The sequence below is a fragment of the Rattus norvegicus genome, chromosome 6 (genome assembly GCF_021556685.1).
Source record: "Rattus norvegicus strain SHRSP/BbbUtx chromosome 6, alternate assembly SHRSP_T2T, whole genome shotgun sequence".
Lineage (NCBI taxonomy): Eukaryota > Metazoa > Chordata > Mammalia > Rodentia > Muridae > Rattus > Rattus norvegicus.
The window spans coordinates 31,251,321-31,275,233 of NC_141539.1; the positions used below are offsets into that span (position 1 = coordinate 31,251,321).

Genomic DNA, 23,913 nt, shown 5'->3' on the forward strand with positions numbered 1-23,913 from the left:
TATTTGCAGATGATATGATGGTATATATCAGTGACTCTAAAAATTACACCAGGAAGCTCCTACAGATGATAAACACTTTCAGCACAGTAGCTAGATAGAAAATTAACTCACAAAGGACCTATTAGCCTTACCATCTACAAAGGACAAAGGGACTTTACATGAAGAACATGGAGTTGGGTGGGTAGAGAGGTTGGGAGGATCTGGGAGGAGTTGGGGAGGGGAAATAATAGGATCCAAATACATAGTATAAAAATTTTTAAATAAAAAAATTCAACATAATGCTGTGTTGTGACCCAATCAGCACAGGACTTAAATGCTATTTTAGCTGTCTGCCAAGTGAAATGGAAACATTAGTCTACACAAGATTGACACATGAATCTCACGTTTTTTACTATAATTCCCCCAAATGAAAAATAGCCCAGCAACCCAAATTTTCATGTAGGCTACACAAATTGTGATATAACTACATGGAATTCTACTTGGTAATGAATAACTATTTTCAACTCAAAATTATTGTTCTGGCAAGGAATTTTTTTTTAAAGACAAGGAGAGTGAGATGTGACTTGATTTATATAAAATTGTAAAACATGTAAACCACTGTACAGTTCCAGGTCATCAGTGCTTAGGGACAGGGTAAAGGAAGGAGCACACAAGAAACTTTTGGGGGAGCTGAAGAGATGGCTCAGCTGTTAAAAGTGTTTGTTGTTCTTCCAGAGGACCCAAGTTCAACTTCCGGCACACAAATTGGGAAGCTTACAGATGCCTGTAACTCCAGCTCCAGGAGATGCAACCCCTAATACCCCTGTGCACACAGCATTCATACACATAACACTTACAGATACAAATGCATACACATAATTTAGAATAAAGATAAATTTTTGTCGCTGTCTTCAGACACACCAGAAGAGGGCACTGGATCCCATTACAGGTGGTCGTGAGCCACCATGTGGTTGCTAGGAACTGAACTCAGGACCTCTGGATGAATAGTCAATGCTCTTAACAGCTGACCCATTGCTCCAGCCCAGTAAAAATAAATGTTAAAAACAAACAAACAAAAAACAACTCTGGAGGGGCTGGAGGGATGGCTCAGCAGTTTAGAGCAGGTACTGTTCTTGCAGCTTACCCAGGTTCAACTCCCAGCATATCCCATATCCCATCTCACAACCATCTGTAACTCCAGTTCCAGGGGTCTCCCGGCCTCTTTTGGCCTTAGTGGGCACCAGGCACACAAATGCTATAGATGTACGAGTAAGAAAAACACCCATATACATTAAATTCTGTTAAACTTAATACTTAAAAAAAATTGGGAGGAGCCAGGTGGTGGTGGTAATGCATACTTCTAACCCTACCACTCTCAAGGTAGAGAAAGGTGGATCTCTGAGTTTTCGGAGTTCGAGGCCAGCCTGGTCTACAGAGTGAGTTCCAGGATGGTCAGAGATACACAGAGAAACCTTGTCTGGAAAAACAAACAACAACAAAAAAAAATTGGGGAGATAGAAGTGTCTGTCGTTGTGGTTGCAGTTTTACCGCTTTGTTCTTATGTCAATATTGAACACGGTGTGCACATGAAGCAAATGCATCTACTATATGTCAATTATACCTTTGTAGGAATGGACAGACCGCTGGAGGCAAGACTCGGCATTCCCAACAGTAAAAGCCATCTCTGTTTAATAGAGACTTTGCATCACCAGGAGGTCATTACGAGATAAATCCCCGTGGGACCCCTGTTAGAAAAGTGGAGAATTCTCTATTGCCAACTTAGAAATCTCCATCTTCTGTCTCGTGAGTAAGCGTGAACATGGGGGGAAATCCACAGCTCACAGGACCAGCATGATTAACTGGGTAGATTAAGTCAAGATGGCGAAGAGTCTCGCCAAGGCTACTTCCTTTAATTCTTAAAAGACTCAAGAAAAAGCACTTCTTAAGTTTGTTGTACAATCTATCAACCCAAGACAGTTTTATGTATTAAAAATGATACTAAATGATATAACAATAAACCCTCCAGTATGATGCAATGCTTATCATGATTAGTGACTTTATAATCACTGGTAGAGCAAATCTCAGCTAATCAAAGATGAGGTTAGCCTATTTTCAACTTTTTGGATTAAGAATTTTTTTAAAAGGATTTATTTATAGGATTTATTTATTTTATATATGCGAGTACACTGCTGCTGTCTTCAGATACACCAGAAGAGGGCATTGATTCGCATGATAACCATCATGTGGTTGCTGGGAATTGAACTCAGGACCTCTGGAAGAGCAGTCAGTGCTCTTTTTTTTTTTTTTTTTTTTTTGGTTCTTTTTTTCGGGAGCTGGGGACCGAACCCAGGGCCTTGCGCTTCCTAGGTAAGGGCTCTACCACTGAGCTAAATCCCCAGCCCCGCAGTCAGTGCTCTTAAACGCTGAGCCATCTCTCCAGCCCAGATTAAGAATTTTTAAGAGTGCCTAGCCCAGTGGTTCTAAACTTGTGTGTCTTAAGACCACTGAAAAAACACCATTACTTACATTATGACTCAAACAGTAACAAAATTAGTTATGCGGAAGCAAAGCAAATAATTGTATGGCTGGGGGTCATCACAACATGATCTCTGTTATAGGGTCACAGCATTGGGAAGGTTGAGAACCACTGCTCTGTAGCCCATTCTTCTAAGTACAAATATTTAGATTTCATTTTTTTTTAAAGCCTTTTGGTTTGTCTCAGCATCCTTTGTAGTCTTTAACTAATCAACTTATCTTTAAAGAAAAATATATTCCATGCTTTCCTTCTCTTTCCGGGCCTCACATCAAAGCGTCAGCTTTCAAACTTCGCAATCTCCTAACAAGACAATAAGGAATGAGAATTCCTGGCGCTGGACACAAGGCTCAATGCTTAAGAGCACTTGTTCCTGCAGAGGACCTAGATTTGATTCCTAGCACCCGCATGAAGCTACCCAAATCATCCATAACTCCAGTTCCAGGACTCCGATGGTCTCTTCTGACTTCCATGGGTCTGTAGTGCACATATATTCATGTGAGAACAACAAACACGCAAATAAATCTAGAGAGTTTTAAATGAGTAGTCCCAAGGACTCACGGAGAGTTAAGAGACGGACCCATTGGCCTCTTAACAACCTTCTTGAGATGCGCACTCACATGACTCACACATACCGCTTTTACCGGAATTCCTAAACGAGCTTATGAATGCATTAATCTTGTGGTAAAAAAATAATATGCTCCCAATTATTTTCCACAGAAGGTAATTCTTAAGTCTGTCCTTGAGATTAGCTCTTCATTGAAGTGCAAACCCATTCATTCATTTTGTTGGTAATGTTATGTCTCGTTTCAAAAATTCCCAGTTTGGCTTATGAATCCACAATTGCAACTGTTGCCAAAGACAGAAAACTTTAGAAGTCCTGCCCTTAACTCTCACCTCCTCTCATCACACGCATCTGTGATACAGAACTAGTTATTATAAACTTCTTTTATGCTGGTCTCTTGGGATATGAGGTTGGGACTCCTCGCTAGCTAACTGCGTTATCCTTTGAACTTCAAGCCCCTGTCTGTGAGTGGGCTATTCAGGTAACACTGAAATCATCACTCCACTTCCCAAAAGCGGTATTAAATTCCATTATAAAAATATTTACTAGCAGTGTATAGATTACAAGCATAGCATATGCCCGTTATCCAGGCACTGGGAAGGCTGAGGGCAGAAACTGCAGAAGTTAAAAGTCCAGCCTGGGCTACACAATAAGCTCCTGGTCAGCCTGGGCTACATAGTGAAACCCTGTCTCAAACAAAAACACAGGCCTGTGATCCCAGCCCTCAGCAGACAGATGCATTGAGGACTACAAGTTATAAGCCAGCCTAAGTGTCACAGGGGATCCCCAGGTAGTGAGCCCCTATCTCAAAAAGAGTTTCTCCCTATCACACTGGCTTGTGTTGTTTACCCACCTCATCTGTTGACCCCATAGCTCTGTTTTCGTGCCTGGGTGCCCAACCTACCACACAGCTGGTACAGAGCAGACATTGCATACGTTTTATCTAAGTGAATGAACTCTCCGGGGAGGTCCAAGTTAATAAAATCTTTTCTTTTGCATTAGCCATGGAAAACTTGAGCACATTCATTGCACAAGATAATAATTAGTGCTGCGACCAAGCAGCTTGGAAATATGAAGATTGCTTATAGCTATTTTTATTTTCCACCCCAAGTCCATCAAATTAATTATGAGCACATATTCGATGTTGGGGCAGAGGACATGCAGGAGTACCACTAACTGAAACACACATTCCACTTCTACTACCCTGCATTTTTATCGCAAGCCAAGTTTTCTGTCCCCCACACTAGACTTATATCTGCGCTGTCCAATCCAGTAGCCACTACCTACAGATGGCTACTGAAGTTTTAGGCAATTAGAATCAGATAAAATTTGCAATTCACTTCTTCTGTTGCACTCGCCACATCTCAAGTGCCCAAAAGCCATACCTGTCTGGAGGCTAATTATGCGCCACAGTGCAGACACAGAACATCTTTAGCAGCACTGTCTACACAATTACAAAAATGTCCTCAGAAAACCTGCACTTACTTCTTAGCTCCCACGATCCTGGTGCTCCTCTGCTGCTTAAAGGATGTGGGTCCCGGGGTCTAGCAAATCACAAGCACACGAGTGAGTGCTAGGGTCCTTTGAACCTCATCCACAAAGAGATGAATCCCCCTTGTGCCTAGAGGTGAGGCTGTCCCAGGCAACTACTTCAAATGGACCGAAGGCGACACTTTTTAGGAAACGTGTGCCATCCTATTTTTCTACAATGTAAAGACGGGCTGACAATACCAGAGCTTACATCTTTGCCCATTCTCAAAACGCTATCCTAGATGGAGGCTCGACAAGACGGAAAAAAATATACACATATATTATATATTATACAGAACGGGAGACACTGGGGATGCTGAAGGAATTAAATATTTACAATCTGTCGAGGAACTGAGTCCGAGGATACGAGGAATAGGCAATAAAAATAAAAATGGGGGGAAAGAGGGTAAGTAGATCTGATATAAAAGGGTGGGGCCTACGATGGGCTCTGAAAAAAACCAACTCAGTACAGGACAAAAGCAAAGAACCGCGTGTTCTCGGCTCGACAGCTCTATCTCTAAAGTATATGGTCACACCAAGAAACTCACGGCGGTGACTGCACCGAGTCTGGAAGACATCACTCCCCCTCCACGCCTAACAATTTCACCCAAGGGCTCCGGCCAGACCAACGCCACTTCCGCTCTGCTCGCCTCTCCCGGATGTGGTCTCGGCGGCGACTAGCCCTGTTCTGAACATCTACTTCCGCCTAGCCGCTTCCGAGGGGGCTGCAGCGGGAAAGGAGTCACGTGACGACTCGTCTTCGGCTTCCATTGAGACCCCGCCCCTTTCCAGACAAGGGAGTAGGGACGCCGTCGGGGAGAGAGGGTTTTAGCGAATGGGAGGAGTCTGAAGATTTAAGGGGTCCTCCTGAACCTAAATTTGCACACCTAGTCCCACCCATCCCACAAGTGGTCTTACAGATGCAAATGGAGTTCAAATCGCCCCTTTATTGATCTTAAATTATAGATCCATTCTTTTCCCCTTCCCTCCCAGATAGCTCTTTCATTGCTGAGGGTGCAGGCTGTGGCTGAGCAGGAATACACTTAATAGGGGCAGATCTTATCCACTAACTTCATGCCTCCAAACTTGTCCAGCTTTTGCATTTTTTGGTGTGGTCCCTGGAAGACATGATCTCTTTAGCCAAGCTACGTTTGACTCTCTCCTTAAGGGAACTATGCTTGAGCCTCTCCTTGAGACTGTGATAAGGTCTCTCATGGTGACAGTGATGGGTCCTCACAGAGTGAGTGCGGTGCATCCCGTCAGAATAACTGTGTCTGCTTTCAGAGGGACTGTAGTGACTTCTCTCAGAATGAGTTCTCTCAGAATGACTGCGGGTGAGTCTGGAAGAATGCCTGTGTAGCCTGGGCTTAGAGGAAGTATACAGGGTTACTCCAGAACTGTGTCTTTTCCAGCCAGAGGGAATGGAAATGGATCTCTCAGAGAAACTACCAGGGCTCTTTTCTGAATGACTGCCCAGTGACCTCTGCAAAGGACTGGGGCATCTCAGAGAAGAGGGACTCTGTTGGCTCCCCTCAGACAGACTGTGTAGACTCTTCTTCACAGAGGGACTGTGTCTTCTTCTCTCTAGAGGTCTACGAGGACTCCTCCCTGAGCGCCTGTGAGGGCTCCTCCCTGAAAGACTGTGAAGACTCCTCCCTGAGCGCCTGTGAGGGCTCCTCCCTGAGAGACTGTGAGGACTCCTCCCTGAGCGCCTGTGAGGGCTCCTCCCTGAGCGCCTGTGAGGGCTCCTCCCTGAGCGCCTGTGAGGGTTCCTCCTTAAGGGACTGCTAGGACTTCTTGAGGGACTTCGAGGACTTCTTGAGGGACTGCGAGGACTTCTCCTTGAGGGACTGCGAGGTCTCCCTGAAGGACTTCGAAGGCTACTCCATGAGGGACTGTGATGGCTACTCCCGGAAAGATTTCGAGATTGCCTCCTTGAGGGACTGTGAGGGCTCCTTCTTAAGGAATTTTGAGGGCTTCTCCTTGAGGGACTGCGACGGTTCCTCCTTGAGGGACTGTGACCTCTCCCCTTAAAGAGACTGTGATGGCTCCTGTCAGAAAGACTGTGATAGGTTCTTACAGAGGAACTAAGACTATTTCTCTGGGAGGGGCTGCGATGACTCCTCTCAGAAAGACTTCTAAGGGTTCTGTCAGAGGGACTGCTATGCCTTCTCTGAGGACGACTATGATGTCTCCTCTCAGAGAGACTTCGTCGATGAGTTCTCTGAGGAAGCCTGCTATGGGTCCTTTCAGATGGCTTATTACATAGGGTTTTCTCCCCGAACAAGCCTTGTTGTTCTTCCTTGTTTATGGGTTTCTTTTCAAAGTGACTCTGCAGGGTTCCCTTCAAGAGGTGGTTAGATACAATCCTCTCTTGGGCCTGAAATTTGGCTCCTACTTTAGAAACGTTCTTAGACTCTGGAGTGGATATTTCATTACTACAGGTTTTCTTTGCTATAATATAGACATTTTGAATTCTCTTCACAGGTTCTGGGACTGAAGTAGCTTGGTTAAAGACATCTTTTTCACAAACCATGGTCTGCGGCAATTGCGAGGGTTTGGGTACAAGAGGGCTCACTTGTTTGGGCTGTTGAGCTTGTCTATAGCGCTCACTTGCTCCCTGCAACTTGTCCTTTTGCTTAGGGGTTGCGCTTGTTGACCTGTGCCTGACACCTGGTGTCCTGGTTCCTTTGCTATCTCCCATTAAGTTATAATCCTTGGCTCTTTGTTTGGGGTGCAAGTTTTTGACTGACCACAAATTGTCTGGCCTCATCTTATACTCAAGTTTCTGTCCAGTAAAAGTCACAATTCTGTGTGCCGCTTGGAATGCCTGCCTCAGGCCGTGAAAGAGCAGTTGGATGAATTTGGGCTGGGAGGATTTCTTAGGTTGTCTCTTGGTAGAAACAGAGTTTGTTTGAGTGGTTCCAATTCTGTTTCTTGTAACACCCTTCAGGGTTCTAGAATGGGCCTCTTTTGTACTGATTTTGTAGAGCCTTGTGTTTTGCATTTTAGGTCCCTTGGTGATTTTCTTCACTGGATATGTTAAGACAGAGGCCTTTCTAAGGCTTGACTTAACCCATTTTTCATCCTGATTGCTTTCATACTCACTCTCTGATACGGAGTGAACCTGACAGAATTCATAGTCTTTGGCTGTTGCCTTTCCTACCACACCAGGACTATACCATTGCTTTTGTTGAGTGTGGAATTGTACAGAAGCAGGAGACGGGGAAGATCCGGACTGGAACGTTCCCCTAGGAGTAGGACTCTTGGAAGGCGTTGTAGAGAATCTAGCTTTCCTCCGTGATGGTGATGCGGCACTCTTCCGAGCATCCGCTCGATTTCTTCCGTGGTACTTTGAGACTTGAGGTCTTTTCCCAGTTCGTAATCTAAATCCAAGATGCAACCGAATCTCACCATGGCCTTCAGGGGTGCTTAAAAGGTGGAGCTGTGGATAGATAAGGAGGTACGGCCCGTAGGCAGACTGTAACTTATGACAGCAATTAAATCCTGAACACCGGCCACACTGTAAGCAGATGGGATATTTTAGGACAAGACCTGTCGCTAGAGGTGGAGGGACATTGTGGGGTATTTGACTCCTTAGGAGTTTTCCTGCGATTTTTAGCTGTAGATCTTTTAGCAATTGGAGTTGTTCTGAGATATCGGTTTTGGACTGAGAGAGAGAACTTGTCTTCAGTGAATGCTGAGACGCAAAAGTCCTAGTCGGTGAAACGCATGGTGGTATTTTACCCTGCTCCATGGAAACAGAATCTTCCCTCGTGTAGAGTATCTCAAGAGTAGACTCTGATTTCATCAAGGCAGGAAACGGGGCCCTGGTGCATGAGACAGACACATGCTCAGTGACTTCCTGGAGTATATCACTGAGCTTTGAGCTCGTTTTCTTGACTCCTACTCGAGTACCAGAGTACTGCTGTATTATGGAAGATGTGGAGCCACGCGTCCACATCTTTAAAGGCATTTTCTTCTCATTACTGTGACATAAAATATGTCTCTGAATATAGTTTTTAACCACTGAAGTCTGAGAAATGGTCCTCGGACCCCTCTCTAACAGGCTTTGAGAAAATTCCATCAGTTCAGCTGGAACCCCAAATAAATTCTGAATCGACTGACAGATGTCCATAGTGGATCCTTCTGTTAAAAATGATTGAGAACACGGCTTCCTTTCCATAGTGGTTCCCAGGACATTCCCCAGCATTAGCATACTGGAGAGATATCTCCTAGGTAGTCTCTGCCTACTGACATGACTTTCCCAGACATTCTGTTGTATGCCCAGAAAAGAACGGATAGAGCTTCTTCGAGCCCCTAATCCTGCCTGGAACTCCTCTGATAGTAATCTCAATGAATATGAAGAATACCTCTGGAATTCTTCCATTTTCTCCTTTTCAGCTTCTGCCTTAGATAAGATATTCATGCTCCAGATCTCAGGATATGAGGTTCCCTCAGTGTCCCCTGTCTTATCAGAAGGTAAATTTTGAAGGACCAAGGGAAGAACTGAAGATTTTATCATAATAGTGTCTGCATAGGACTTTGAAGACTGCAAAATACCAACACCAAGATTTTTAAGACTAAAAGCTCTTGGAACTTCTGGCACCCCAGAACCCTGAAGGTGCTCTAATTCAGTTGTTTGGTCACCACTTGAAAGAAATTGGATTGAAGGGCTGTGTATGAACCTAGATAAGTAATTCTCTGCCTGTAACGTTGTTGATGTGATCATCTTTGAGTCTTTATTCTGACACACCAATCCTTGATTTGGACCCTCAGTTTTCATGACTTTAGGAGACTCTGTTTTGAGGCCTAGAGATTTTTCAGCCTGAAGCCTTTGCTCATGAATTAACACTGTAGGTTCCTTAAGGAGAGATGTTTGTGGAAGGATCAATTCTGCAGAAGTCACTTTACTCTCTGCCCTTGAAGTTAACGCCATAGGTTTAACCAGGTCTTGAAGATGTGGTTTTGGGAGCAAATTTAAACACCCATTTACTTTAATGTTCGATCTCATGGTGAGTCCTATTGGTTCTACAACCTGAGGACATGGTCCTGGTGCCACTTCTTCAGATTTTACAACCAGAAGCAGTGGTTTGGGAATTAATACAGTCTTTATAACTCGAAAGCCTTGTCTTCGTATCGTTTCTGAAACCTGATGTGTGGGCTCTCGGATTAATTTCTTGGATTGCACATTTTGTAGCCAAAGGCTTGGAGCAAATGCTGAACTTACCACATCGTGTGTTCTGGGAGTCAAATCATTGTATTTTGACTCTTGAGAGGTGGTCTCTGGAATCATCACAGACTTTGTAACTTGAAGTGGTGGCCCAGGGATCACTTCCACAGATTCAGAAACTTTTGGGAGGGCAACTGATTGAGGAACTGGAAGCTGTGTCTTCGCAGATTCTGTCACTTGATCTCGTGGCTTTGGACTAATCCCTACAAAGTTTATCATTGGATCCGGTGATTCTAGCGAAGTGATGCTTGCATTTTCCAAGCTCAGATTCTGAAGTTTTCTTAGCTTAGCTGCTACCCCGCCTGGCTGCCGTGTACCAAAGGTGAGCTCTACAGAGTCACTATTTCCCACAACTTGACTGGTTTGCTTCCATGACAACTCAGAGGATGCTTTTTGCAGCCAGGGCATAGAGGCCAAATTTCTAGATTTGAGGATATGAGGTTCTGGCCCTGGTGTTATCCCTGAAGCAAAATCTGGGGTGTGACAGACTGGCCTTGGTGTTGATACTACAGATTGCCCCCCTTGAGATCTTTTCTTAGAGCCCAACCCCAGAAGTCCTAAGTCTTGAAGACATGACCTTGGAGATGTTTCTACAAATCCAGTCTCTTTGTTTACTGGCTTTGGAGACATTCTAGGAAATTCTTCCCCTTGCTGCCTTGCTTCACAAGTCAACCCTATCGTGTCTGCGTCGTGATTCTTGAAGTCGAGGGTCACTTTATCAGATTCTGGAATTTCTTTTGTCTGTAACTTCTTGAAACCTTGAAATTGAGACCACAACCAAGAATGTAACTCAGGAGTTTTTGGAATCTGGTGGCTTTTCTGGAGGTTTGGTTCTGAGGATTCTGAATCTTGATCACTTGGTGTTGGAGTCAGATCAACCAATTCTGTTACTTGAATATCCATCTCCAGGGGCATCTCTAATGATTCTATACCTTTATCTGTTGGTTTGGAGCTCAAGCTCATAGATCTCTCCATCATTTCTTGGCTTTCATGTCCCAACCCTTTTGCCATATCTAAAGACTCCACATCTTGACAAATTGGTGGTGACATAAAGTTCACCGATTTAGGGACTTGACTCCTAGGCTTCATACTCATCTCTGAAAAGTCTACCACCTGTCGCTTTGGTCTATATTTGACTTCAGAGGACTTTGTGACTGGGTCAGTTGTCTGGGGCATTAGGTTCCCACGTTTCACACTCTGAAGGATCGATTTTGGTGGTAACTGCACAGGTTTTTCAGTGTCTGGCAAAGACACTGATGACAATTTTACATGTTTTACATTTTGACACTTTGGCTCTGAAGTAAAAGCCAAAGATTTCTTATTTTGCTGCTGTGGTTTCAGTGACAAATTTGAAAATTTGACGCTAGTCAGTGCTGGTCCTAAGAGCTTCCTGGTGAACTGTGGTGACGCCGCCATCACTGGTTTCTCCTCTGAAGGAAACAGTTGGCCATTCAGACTTTGCTGTTGGGGTCCTATCCTCGGCTGCTTAGTGTTTGTATCTTGGAAACATGGCTTTGGTATAAGGGAAGGCATAGCATGCTGTGAACCGTGGCTTGAGATCAATTCTGAAGAACCCACACTTTGGGACTGTGACCCTGGCTTCCACTGCACATCTTGAACGTTTTGAAAACAAGGTTCTGGAGAAAACATCTTACTTCTCAAGTCAGGCAGACCATAACCAGGTGTCAGTTTTACAGCATTTGCACAAAACAATGTCTTTGTACTCTTCTCTGGAGATGTTCTGGCTTCAGGAGGCGGTATTGGTAAAACCACTGAATTCACACCATTCGACTGAGGCCTCACGGCAGATATCGGTTGTACGCTTTGTTGCCATGACCCAAGCTGGTTCTTCATCAATGGGAACTTTTGAAACTCTGCCCCTAGCATTAAATTAGATGGCCTCACACCTTGAGAAGGCGATCCAGAGTTTAACAGAACAGATTTTGTACTTTGAGACTCTGAGCCAGGGGTCAACTCAAAGGTCTTTATGGTTTGCAACTGTGGCCCTGAACTGGGCTTTACAGAACTTATGCATTGAGGTTTTGACTCAGGATTAAACCCAGAAGAATTCATCCCTTGATGTTGTGGACCAGGGTTGTATTTCCCGGGGGCTATACCCAAATCGTTTGACTCTGGGGTTAATTCAGACTTCAAATCTTTCAACTGTTCTTGAAATTTCAGAGCTTGTAAATGTGGCCCAGGGTTGTAGCCAATAGAATTTACAGACTGAGATTCTTGTCTTAGGTTACATGCAGAAGAATTTATATCTTGCCAATGTATTCTAGTATTGCACCAAACAGGATTTACACATAGAATTTGTGGTGGTGGGAATGTACAAAAATTCATACCTTGAAAAAGTGGCCCAAGATTATACCTATTAGAATTTTCACACAGAGGGTTTTGCCCTGGGGTGTATACAGAAGGATTCACCCCTTGCAAGTGTGGTTCAGGAGTGCACTCAGTGGAATTGACACAAGGAGAACTTGACCCTTGGGAACATACAGAAGAATTCTCGCACAAAGGACTTGGCTCTGAGGTGCATGCAGAAGAATTTTCACACTGAGGACTTGGCCCTGGGGTACATGCAGAAGAATTTGCATACTGAGGACTTGGCTCTGAGATGCATGCAGGAGAATCAGCACACTGAGGATTTGATCCTGGGGTATGCGCTGAAGAATTCGCACACTGAGGACTTGGTTCTGGGGTACATTCAGTAGAATTTATGTCTTGCAAATGTGACTCAGGGTTGCTCCCCGTAGAAGCTACACATTGCAATTTTGATCCTGAAAAGCATGAGGAAGAATTCATTCCAGGCAAATGTATTCCAGGATTGCACTCAGAGTTTATACACTGACCGTTTGGCTCTGGAATGCATGTAGAGGAATCCACATCTTGCAAATATGGCCCAGATATATACCCACTGGAACTTACATGTTGAAAATTTATATTGGGAGTACATGCGGAATTCACATCTTCCAAGTGTGACCCAAAGCGGAACACCTTAGGTTTTATACCCGGAAGGTCTGGACCAGGGTGCAGCTCAGATGATTCTACAACTTGTATCCCAGTGTTGGGTGCCATAACGTTTTTACTGTGATTCCAGTCATAGGATCTGCTACACTGCAATCTAGGTTCATGCTTGAATTCCAGGGGCGACTCTTCCAGCAGCTTGACCTCTGTGCCCACTGCAGGAGGTTTTATTTCTTGCAACTGTGACCCAGGGTTGAACCCTAAAGACTGTGTACCTGTTCCCGGGCCCAATTCAAAGGACTTCACATCTTGCAACTGTGGCCCAGGGTTGAACCCTAAAGGCTGTGTGCCTGTTCCCGGGCCCAACTCAAAGGGCTTCACATCTTGCAACTGTGGCCCAGGGTTGAACCCTAAAGACTGTGTACCTGTTCCCGGGCCCAACTCAAAGGACTTCACATCTTGCAACTGTGGCCCAGGGTTGAACCCTAAAGACTGTGTACCTGTTCCCGGGCCCAACTCAAAGGGCTTCACATCTTGCAACTGTGGCCCAGGGTTGAACCCTAAAGACTGTGTACCTGTTCCCGGGCCCAACTCAAAGGACTTCACATCTTGCAACTGTGGCCCAGGGTTGAACCCTAAAGACTGTGTACCTGTTCCCGGGCCCAACTCAAAGGACTTCACATCTTGCAACTGTGGCCCAGGGTTGAACCCTAAAGACTGTGTACCTGTTCCCGGGCCCAACTCAAAGGACTTCACATCTTGCAACTGTGGCCCAGGGTTGAACCCTAAAGGCTGTGTACCTGTTCCCGGGCCCAACTCAAAGGACTTCACATCTTGCAACTGTGGCCCAGGGTTGAACCCTAAAGGCTGTGTACCTGTTCCCGGGCCCAACTCAAAGGGCTTCACATCTTGCAACTGTGGCCCAGGGTTGAACCCTAAAGGCTGTGTACCTGTTCCCAGGCCCAACTCAAAGGACTTCACATCTTGCAACTGTGGCCCAGGGTTGAATTCCATTGATCTCAGGTGTTGAAGCTTTGTACATAAGTCTGATGACTTGACCTGTGGCATATACGGCTTCATACTTTGAAGCTGAAGCTTCTGACTTAATTTGTGAGGTTTCTCATTTCGCTTCTGATTTCTGGCTTTGAGTCCAGAAGGTACCACATTGTAAATTGGTACCAACTCAGAGAATCCCACAACATGCAAGTCTGCATCATAACTGACCTCCTCATTCTCTGTTGTTTGTGGGTTTGTGGGCTCAGCTTTCACATCTTCCAACTTTAGTCCAGGGTTGAATGCCTCAGGCTTCATATCTTGAAGATCTGGTTTTAACTTAGATAGTCTCCTGTCTTGTAACTCAGAGGGTAACTTGAACTGCAAAGGTTTCCCATCAAGTGCCTTAGAGAAAATCCATTTAAAAGAGTCTTCATTTTGCTCCAGTGGCTGAAACACAGGGCCCACAGGTTTCTCTTTCTGAACTGTGTCCCCTGAAATCCCTTCAGAAGGCTTTACACCCTGTAAGTATGGGCCAGAATTGGCCTCTGTAGACCTTCCGTCTTGAAGTATTGTCCCCAGAACTGACTTAGAATATTTCTTATCTGGCATCTGAGGGCCTAAGTTTAACTTTACAGATTCCCCATCTTGCGGCTTTGTCTCTGGTACTGACTCGACAATCATACTTTGTAACTTTAGACCTTGATTAAACTCTACAGATTCCTTATCTTGGAGCTTTTCCCCTTGAACGAACTCAGAAGGCCTTTTATTTGGTGTCTGTGGTCCAGAGTCGAAGTCCACTGCTGTTACACCTTGAGAGTTTATTTCCGGAATCACCTCAGAAGGCTTTATACGTGTCAAGTGTTGTTCCATGGAGTCTACCCCTTGAAGTTTCATGCCCATGATCAGCTCAGGATATTTCAAATCTTGCAAATTAAGGCCTGAATCCAACTCTAAAGATTTTGTGCCTAAAAACAACTTCCTTGGGGTAATCTCAGGTTTCTCACCTTGTAATTTGGGACTAGGTTTGATTTCTGCTGGTTTCACACCAAGAACGTTCTTCTCTGTGATGACTTCAGGTGGTAAACTTTCTAAGCGTGGTCTAGGACTGAAGGCCATAGATTTGACATCTTGGACTTTTACACCCATGATCGTCCGCAAAGACTGCAGATCTTGTAACTGCGGGCCCGATCCGTAGTCTTCTGTCTCCATTTCTTGAGGCTTTGTCTTCAGAACTGAGTCCGGTTTTATACCTTGGGACTGTGGCCCAGGCTTAGGGTCTGGCTTGACCCTTCCAATTTTGGTCCCCATGATTAAATTAGTAAATGGCTTACTTTTCAACGGTGAGCTGGCGCTGAACTTAAATTGTGTATTTTGGGACTTTGTCTCAGGTGTCAAGTCAGAACATTTTGCACTTTGCCCCTGGGGCTCAGACTTCATCTCAGATTTCAAACCTTGAGGCTTCGTCTGGAGTGCCAACCCAGAGGGTTTCTCACTCTTCAAAACTATATTTTTATTGTTTTGTGACTGTGACCCTTGGCCTGATACTCCAGATTTCACTTCTGAAGACTGCGACTCTTGTTTGAACACTGAAGATGTCATGTCTTGAGGCTGTGTTTCCGGGGATGACTTTAAGGGTTTTGCTTCTTGTGACTGTATCCCAGGGGTCAATTCAGGAGAGCTCTTGTCTTCCATAGGGAGCCTGGGCTTGAATGTCATTGGTTTTACATTACTGATCATTGACCTTAAGATGGGGTCACATGCTTTCATATTTCTAAACGGTAACTCAGATTTCAAATCAATTGTTTTGAGCCCAGGAGACAAGCATTCCTGAGCTGACCGGGAAGGTTCCGTTTTGGGCCTGGTCGTCGACTCCTCAGATGTCTTCATGTCCCTTTCTTGTGCCAAGGGTTTTAACTCTTTGGAAGTGACACTTTGAGGCTGTAACCCAAGATTCTGCATAAGTGTCTTATCTTGGAGGACAGATTTTGCGTTTTCAAGCTGTGGTCCATGGTGCAAGGGCACAGTTTCCACACACTGAGGCTGTGCTGCTGAAGACGAGGCAGAGTCGCCCCCCTTTTGTAGCTCTGGTCCTGGTGACAACTGGAGGGTCCTCACACACTGCTCTTGTGGCACGAGGTTAACATCCACAGTTTTCCCTTGAGGTTTTGGCCCTTGAGTCATTTCCGACGGCTTCCCACCTCCCAATTTTATGAAGGGTTTCCGTTCTGTCCGTTTGACACCTTGAGATGGTGGCCCACTATTGAATCCTAAAAACCTGGCACTGTGGAACTCCTGTAGAGGTATCCACTGAACAGATCTTATGTGTTCAGCCTGTGGCTCTTTGTTTAGCTCCTCTGTTGTGACGCCTTGAGGCTGTGGCTCTGAAGTCAAGTTCAAAGTCTTTGGTTCCTGCAACCCTATTGCTAATGGAGAGGTTTTTTCTCCCTGCAACTGTGGCTCGAGATGAGATGCCACAGATTTTTCTCCTTGAATTTTTGACCTGGCAGTCAGTTCAGATGACCTCACACCCCTCCACGGTATAGGCGGTTTCAGTTCTGTAGGTCTGGCATGTTGAGACTGTGACCTTGAGTCTGACCCTACACCTTTCTCACTTTGAAACTCAGATATTGGTATCCATTGAATAGTCCTTGTACTTCCAACTCGGGGTTCTGTATTTAGTGCCATAGTTTCCACACCTTGAAGCTGTGGAGCTAATGTTGGCTCTAAGGCTTTCTTTTGATGCATCTGAGACCCTGCAGTCAACTGGCAAGGTTGCATACTTGGCCCCTGGAGTTCATTCTGGAGTTCTTCAGCTTTTACACTTTGAACAACCGGCTCAGGAGACAATTCAAAAGAGGTTGTGTCTTTGAACTGTAACTCAGAGTTGATCTCTATGGGTTTTGTATCTGCAGGTTTGGGTTCTAGAGCTGACTCCATGGGCAATGTATTTTCTGATTCAAGCCGTTTTTTCTTTTGCTCAAAAATCCCATCTTTCCTCTCTAGTGATTTTACAGTTATCTGGTCATCCTGTCGAGACTTAACAGTTAAGTCCATGGGTGCAATCCCTTTATACTGTTTTGTTGAGGTGAAATCTACAAATTTTACTCCTTGGATCTCTTGTATTTTGGCTGCAGTTATAGGTTTTAGACTTTGCTGTTTCAAACATGGTGCGACCACAGGTTTCCTATCTTGCATTTGTGACTGTGAAGTCAGTTCCTTGGGTTTTATACCTTGCAGTTGAGGCCCTTGACACACCTCCATAGACTTCTCTTTTAACAGCATCTTTGGTACAAAAGTCACAGGACTATCCCCTCGCTTTGTTGGGTCAAGTTTCAAGTCCATGGCATTTACATCTTGAACATGTGTACCACGGGTCAACCCCTTATTTTTCAACTCTTGAACTTTTGAACCTGGAATCAACTTCACAGATTTCATATCTCCTCTCAGGGAACTATTTGGGGATACCACAGTAGATTTTATCCTCTTGAGACACTCTTCTACAGTTAAGATCACAGGTTTCCTATCTTCTATTTTTGGCTTTGAAGGTAGTAACTTCGGTTTTAAACCCTTCAAACTGGAGCCTGGGGGCACCCCCTCAAGTTTCCTATCTCCTGCTTGCATCCCTGGGGATGACAGCATAGATCTGATATGCTCCAGCTCTGACTTTGTCTTTAGTTTTGTAGATTTAATATCTCCCAAATGTGGCCCTGGTGTTAATTCCACAGACGTCAGAGCTTCTTGCTTTGAGACTGTGTTCCTCTCTGCAGATTTTACATGTCCCAAAAGCTGTCCTTTGATCAATTCGGAAGGTGCTATGCCTTGGGTCTGTGGTCTTCTGGTCAACTCAGGATGATCTACATTTGCTAAGTGTCTCCCAGGATCCAACTTCACTGGTTCTGCCATTGGTCTCTGTGGCTCAGATATCACTTTATAAGACATTTTGTCTTCAAAGCTTGGCTCTTGATTCCCCGTGACACGTTTTACATCTTGAAATGGGGACTCTTGTACTATCAGTTCTGGTTTCATTCCTTGCCCCTCTGGCTGTGTGGTCAACTCAAAAATTTTTACACATTCTAAGTGTGGCCCTGAGTTTATCTCCGAGGTTTTCACACCTTGTGAGAGAGTTCCCGGTGTTCCATCCAAAAATTTGACATCTTGTAGCCATGGCCCCGAATTACAACTCATCTGCCTTGAATCCTGTAGTCCTGGAGTCGTCTTTGCTAGTTTGGGACTGTGTATCTTTAACTCTGGAGTCATAGAACTTCCACTAACAAATATCGATCCCGAGATTTGCTCCCCAAATATTACCCCTTGAAGTTTTGGTCTTGAAGCCAACTCGGAAAATTTGGTATCTTGTTCCCGAGGTCCTGTGTTAATCTTCTCAGAGATCATGCATGGACGTTGTAGTTCAGAGGCTTGTCTTGCAAATTTTATGCTGTGAAACTCTGATCCTTGTGTAGGCAGAGCAAGCTTCCTATCTTCGAACTTTGGCTCTTGGGTTAACGGCATAAACCCCTGTGATATCCTTCCTTGAAGCGGAAAGCCTGGTATAAACTGTGTGGTGAAACCATGGTGCTTGGATTCTGGGACCGAATCAGAAAATCTCACATCTTGCAAGCATGGTCCTAGATATACGTCCGTAGACTTCACATGTGGTTGTTGTGGTTCTGGAACCTTTGCCCCTGGAATAAAACCGGATGATCCGATTTCTGGCATTTGGGAATATGATATTGCTTCATCAGATTTCACACTATAATGTGGGGGGGCCGAGATAGAATTTGCTGCATTTTCCCCTTGAAGAAGTAGCCCTTGATGTAACTTTGGAAATCTGACGCTTTGCAATTGTGGCCCTGGAATCAATCCTGATTTGACAATTGGCTGCTCTTGGCCCAGATTCCAATCCACAGACTTCACATTTGGAATCCCCTCAGACGACCCCTTTGGTGATAAGCTCGGTAACCCTAGCTCTGGTTTTGCCTTTTCAGGATCTACCACTCCTATAGATGACTTTTGTACTAAATCCACAGATATCGCTTTTCGTAACTCTAATCCTTTATTTATTTGTCTAGACTTTACTTTGTGGATCTGTGGCCCTGGAATCACATCTATAATATGTGGTGTGGGTCCTGTAGTTAACTCTGTAGGTTCAACCAATACAGATGGTTCAGAGGTTAATTCTTCACATTTTAATTTTTCTGCCAATGACTCTGGTTCCTCAATTTGCACTCTTGGTTCTAGATTCAACCCCTGAGAACCCATTTCTGGATATGTTTCTACAGTGGTCCCCTGGGTATCATCAACTTCAGGCAATGTCAATCCAGTGCTTTCTGTGTATTCATATAGACTTATTTCTGATGGGTTAGTAACTTCCGAACATGGTTCTAGCATCACATGAGTAAAGTTCTCATCCAGGAACTGTGGTTCTGGGGCCATCACTTCTGGGTTTATGGTTGGTACTTCTGATTCCGGTAGCAAATCCAGAGTATCTTTAATTGTGCTTTGTAACTCTGGAGTCTCCTTCATCTCTTCTAAAACTTGGGTCCTAGTTTCCAAAGTATCTAGGAGTGGTGGTAAGCTCATTTCCGTAGATTCTGAGGTTTGGCTCAGTGGTGCTGGGGTCATTCTTACTGATGACTGTGTTGACTCAGCAGATTCGTTCCTCGGATGACAAGTGTCAGAGGTCACCCTTGCTTCTGAGGCTTGTTGCTGTTCAGTTAACCCTTCAGGTTCTGGGAAAGAATAACTTGAGTCGGGGCCCACATCTACATCTGAAGGTTTTACTGCATAAAGGTGTGTGGTCAACTCACTAATTTTCATACTTTCTACCAGAGTCTCAGGAATTAAACTCCTACAGTCTACCAATGGAATATTTGTATCTTCAAGCAGTGGTACATGGGTTATCTCATCAGAGCTGGTGTTTTGTGAACATGGTTCTGGGGCCAAATTTGCAGGTTCTATATCTTCAAGTGGTAGTCTTGGAGTCAATGCCACCATTTTTATATCTTCTTGTACCTCCTGTGGTAGGGCTGAACCAACACCTTCCATACCTTGAGACTGTGAACAAGGAATCAAATTTACTGATATATTACTTTGCACCTGTGGATTTAGGGCCAACCCAGCAGATTGTACACTTTGGAGTTGTGGTTCGATTGTTAGTTGGGCAGACTTCACATCTTGAAGCTGAGACTCTGGGGCTGATGGGACAGGTTTCTCAGTTTGCAATTGTGATACGGCGGTTAATTTCGCAGACTGTACGCTCTGCTGATGTTGTTCTGGGGCCACATCTGTAGATACCACCGTTAGGGTCAGAGGTCCATCTTTGACCATTTCTGAAACTAAGTCTTTGGATATGTCCACAGGTTTCATACCTTCCGATCTTGGATCTGGGACTAGATTCTTAGAGTTTACATCCTGTAACTCTGGGGATAAGTTCACTGACTCTATAACCTTAGGTTGTGGGGTTGTTTCTCCCCCAAAATACTCTATTTCTTGAAGTTTTGGAGTAGCTGGTACTACTCCAGATTCTGTAAGTTGATGCTGTTGGCTCATTCCTATAGGTATTGTCCCTTGATCTGATGCCTCCGGGGCTGTTGCCTTAGATTCTGTTATTTGATGATGTGATGGTGTCATCTCTGTAGGAGACTTCCTTTGTGGCCAGATATCTGAGGTCAACTCCATAGGTTCTGTCCTTATGTGACTTTGTCTTGGGCTTATCTCTGAACAGTCTAAGTCTTGGTGCCATGGGGTGAACTCCAAAGGGTCCATGACCTGATGAGGCAGTTTTGGAGTCAATGACACATACTCTGTCCCTTGATGTAGTGTCATCTCTATGGAGTCTCTGACTTGAACCTGGGTTGCAGAAGGCAACTCTAGAGATTCTTTTGCTTGAGCCACTGACTGTGTAATCAAACCAGCTTGTGGCGGTATGGTCACTCCCGTGGGTGACCCCTGTACCACTGAGGATAACTTTAGTGCACATATGGAATTTTCTGATGGTTCTAGGATCACCCTTGATGAGTCCAGGACTTTAGGTGGTGGCAGTGTAGGTTGGAGTGAACTAGGAGTAAACCTGGTCTGTTTTGTGGCTTGATTCTGTGACCCTGAGTCCATGTTTAATGTTTCCGTGACTTCATGCTGAGGCTGTGGAATCCTTTCCCTAGCTTTGAAGACGGTTTGATGCGGCCCTGGACTCACCTTTGCTGGTTCTTCAGCTTGATCCTTATGCAATGTATCTACCCCCACTGATTTCATGACTTGGTATTGTGGCTTTGGGGCTATTCCTGCTGATTCTATGACACGCGAACATAATTCATTAATCAGCGCCCTAGAATCCAAGACATGAAACAATGCTACAGGAGTCACTTTTGTGTTGTCTGTGATTTGATGTAGTCTTGAGGTCATACTCTCTGATTCACTCGTTTCGCGCTGAGGACTTGCTACTTTTATTGACTCGATTACCGGATATGATGTCTCCGGAGGCATATTCACTGTTTCAGCTTGGTTTGGTGGCTGTGGTAAGTCAGTCTTATCTTTCGTCTTCCCCACAGAGTCTATTACCTCTGAATGTGAATCTGGGATCATTCCCATTGAACCCATAACCTGAAGCAATGCCATTGGAGTGACCTTTATGCTGTCTGCGGCTGAACATGGTACCTTGGGTGTCAGCCCCACATTAGTTTCTTGTGCCTTATGTAAAGGTATCCTTTCTTCTGGAAGACCTATGACCCTCTGTTCTATATTTAGCTCTAACACGGGCTTTGGATCCTTTTCTACTAAAGTGGTTTCTTCCTGAACTGCATTAATTTCTAAATTTCTGGAAGACGGCGTGTCCATTGATATAACTAAAGGATTGTATCTAATGATTTGGTGGTCATTCTTAGATTCTAACTGCTTGTTGGAGGTAAGTGACTTTGACATTCTTGCTTCTGTCCTATTTACTTCAGAATTCACCCCAATGTTCACATGGAGATGAATTGATGGAACATCTGAAGATCTGTAGGTATTTGGCTCAGTTCTCTGGGGGGTGGGTGGAGGTAACTGAGTCTTGGGGATTTTTTGTTTAGGAACTCCTTGAGCATCCATCAGATGATTGAGTATGTCCCATGATTTCTTCACGGGCAGAGGTACCACTTGTTTCTTCAGAGTAGAAACCTTCTGAGATATATGTCCTTCCAGCTCTCCTCTGACTAAAGGAGAGACCCGGAGTGGAGCCCAGATGAAGGGTCCCAGTCTCTCGTTCAAAACAGAACTTGACCCATGACCTGATAGCAAATGATTCTTTCTCTTATCTTCTGTTTTCTCTTGTTTGCAAGGATCTAGGGATTGTAAAATAGAGCTAATAAAAGAGCTTTGAGCTTGTACGGGAGGGATGACTGCAAAATTCTGGAAAAGATCTGACTTCTTAGTATCCATCAGCTGAAAGGTAGGCACTGGTGTGCTTTGGCTCCCGGACACAGGCAATTCCTTTTCTGAGGAATCAGGGACACCATGTCTCTGGCTTTGCCAAGTTGTTCTTTCAGAAAAGATCGGAAGGCAAGACAGGATCGAGCTATGGTTGGAGGATTCAGAGGATATGCTGTAGTCAGTAGAACATTTCCCCTTTTCACAGTAACAGCAAGGTGAGGCAAGCTCCCGAGCCATAGTGTCAGAGATGGAGGAGGAAGACGCTTCATGGGATTCTGGTAAACCCAGTTCCATAAGCGTTGAGCTGAAAAACAAAGAGAACTTATTTTTTTTTCCATTTTCTTTGGAATCAGTAGTGGGAAAATTAGGAAAAAGAAAGAGAGTAGTCGGGGTTGGGGATTTAGCTCAGTGGTAGAGCGCTTGCCTAGGAAGCGCAAGGCCCTGGGTTCGGTCCCCAGCTCCGAAAAAAGAACCAAAAAAAAAAAAAAAAAAAGAGTGGTCATTTCAAGTCCAAAATATTTTTGGACTAAGGAAGGTGAGGGTGAAAAAATGGGTTGTATTCACAAGAATCAGTTATTTCTGTAAAGAATCCCTCTACCAGGAGCGAGGTGGAGGAGTCAGTGAAGTGCGTGCCCAACAAATAGAGAACTGAGCCCTACCCCAAAGCACAGGCAATAATAAAAGTACGTGGTACTCAGTGCTGGAGAAGCAGAGACAAGCACATCCCTGGGCTCACTGGCCAGTCAGGGTTAATTCATGAGTCCCACTGAGATACTTTACTTCAAAAAAACATGGTGGATGGATCCAAGGAATGACACCTAAGTTTTACACACACACACACACACACACACACACACACACACACACACACACACACACACAAGTGCTCGTGCTCTCATTAAACTTGCCATTAAGCTGGATGACCTGAGTTCAGTTCAGTCCCTAAGATCTACATGCTAAAAGAGGACTGACTCTGTGGCTTGCCCTCTGACCTCCACATACATGTGGCACACATGTGCACACACACACACACACACACACACACACACACACACACAAATAGTTAAAAATAAATAAATGTATTTTTAACTAAAAAAAAAAACCAACCTCACTGCTTTTGGGGTTAGAGAGATGGGTCAGTAGCTAAGAGCAGTGACTGGAGTTTGATCCTCAGCACCCACAGAGTGGTTCACAAACATCAGTAACCCCAGTACCAGGGAATCACATACCCTCTTCTGCCCTCTGTGGGTACCAGGCAGGCATGTGGTGCACAAACATACGTACATGCAAAACACTCACACACATAAAATAGAAATAAATCTCAGAAAAAATAGTTTGCAACTCAATTTTTTTCTTTTCCCTCCCCCTTCACTCTTCTTCCTTCCTTTCTTTTATTTTAAATACATCTCTACCCCCTAAGCAGAACTCATCTTCCTGACCTTGCATTTTCCAGATGTTGGAAGATCTGCTGAAGGCTCTTGTCTATTGACCATAATATATACTCCTGGGTCCAGCCCATAGGAAGTCCTGAAACACTGGACACAACAGAGTAGGTCAGTGGGACTGAAGTGATAGCAAAGCACTAGAAATCTAACCAATAAGAATAGGAAGTTAATTTAGGAAAGAGACAATGGCTATCATAGTAAATGAGGGGGAAATACCATATATTTTATTCTTCTAGCTCTTACAGTTAAGGTGATCCCT

General features: G+C 44.5%; 2 protein-coding genes across 9 annotated transcripts in view; both read right to left on the bottom strand.

The window, feature by feature from the left end:
- Nucleotides 1-5,297, bottom strand: part of Zfp512 (zinc finger protein 512) — a 30,989-nt gene extending 25,692 nt beyond the window's left edge. For 3 of the 8 annotated variants that reach the window (NM_001430714.1, NM_001430717.1, NM_001430713.1), the window contains exons 1-2: nucleotides 5,156-5,297; nucleotides 4,563-4,621 (exon numbers count right to left, since the gene is read on the bottom strand). In NM_001430714.1, coding sequence (NP_001417643.1) covers nucleotides 4,563-4,621; nucleotides 5,156-5,185 — 89 coding nt within the window. In that variant the 5' untranslated portion in view covers nucleotides 5,186-5,297. The remainder of the gene's footprint in view (nucleotides 1-4,562; nucleotides 4,622-5,155) is intronic. The other 5 variants (NM_001430718.1, NM_001430716.1, NM_001430715.1 and 2 more) reach the window with 3 other exon arrangements.
- Nucleotides 5,298-5,534: 237 nt separating this feature from the next.
- Spata31h1 (SPATA31 subfamily H member 1) overlaps nucleotides 5,535-23,913 on the bottom strand; it is a 32,759-nt gene continuing 14,380 nt past the window's right edge. Inside the window, exons 4-5 of the mRNA NM_001447068.1 lie at nucleotides 23,649-23,744; nucleotides 5,535-22,513 (exon numbers count right to left, since the gene is read on the bottom strand). Of these exons, the coding sequence (NP_001433997.1) occupies nucleotides 5,680-22,513; nucleotides 23,649-23,744 (16,930 nt within the window). The 3' untranslated portion in view covers nucleotides 5,535-5,679. The remainder of the gene's footprint in view (nucleotides 22,514-23,648; nucleotides 23,745-23,913) is intronic.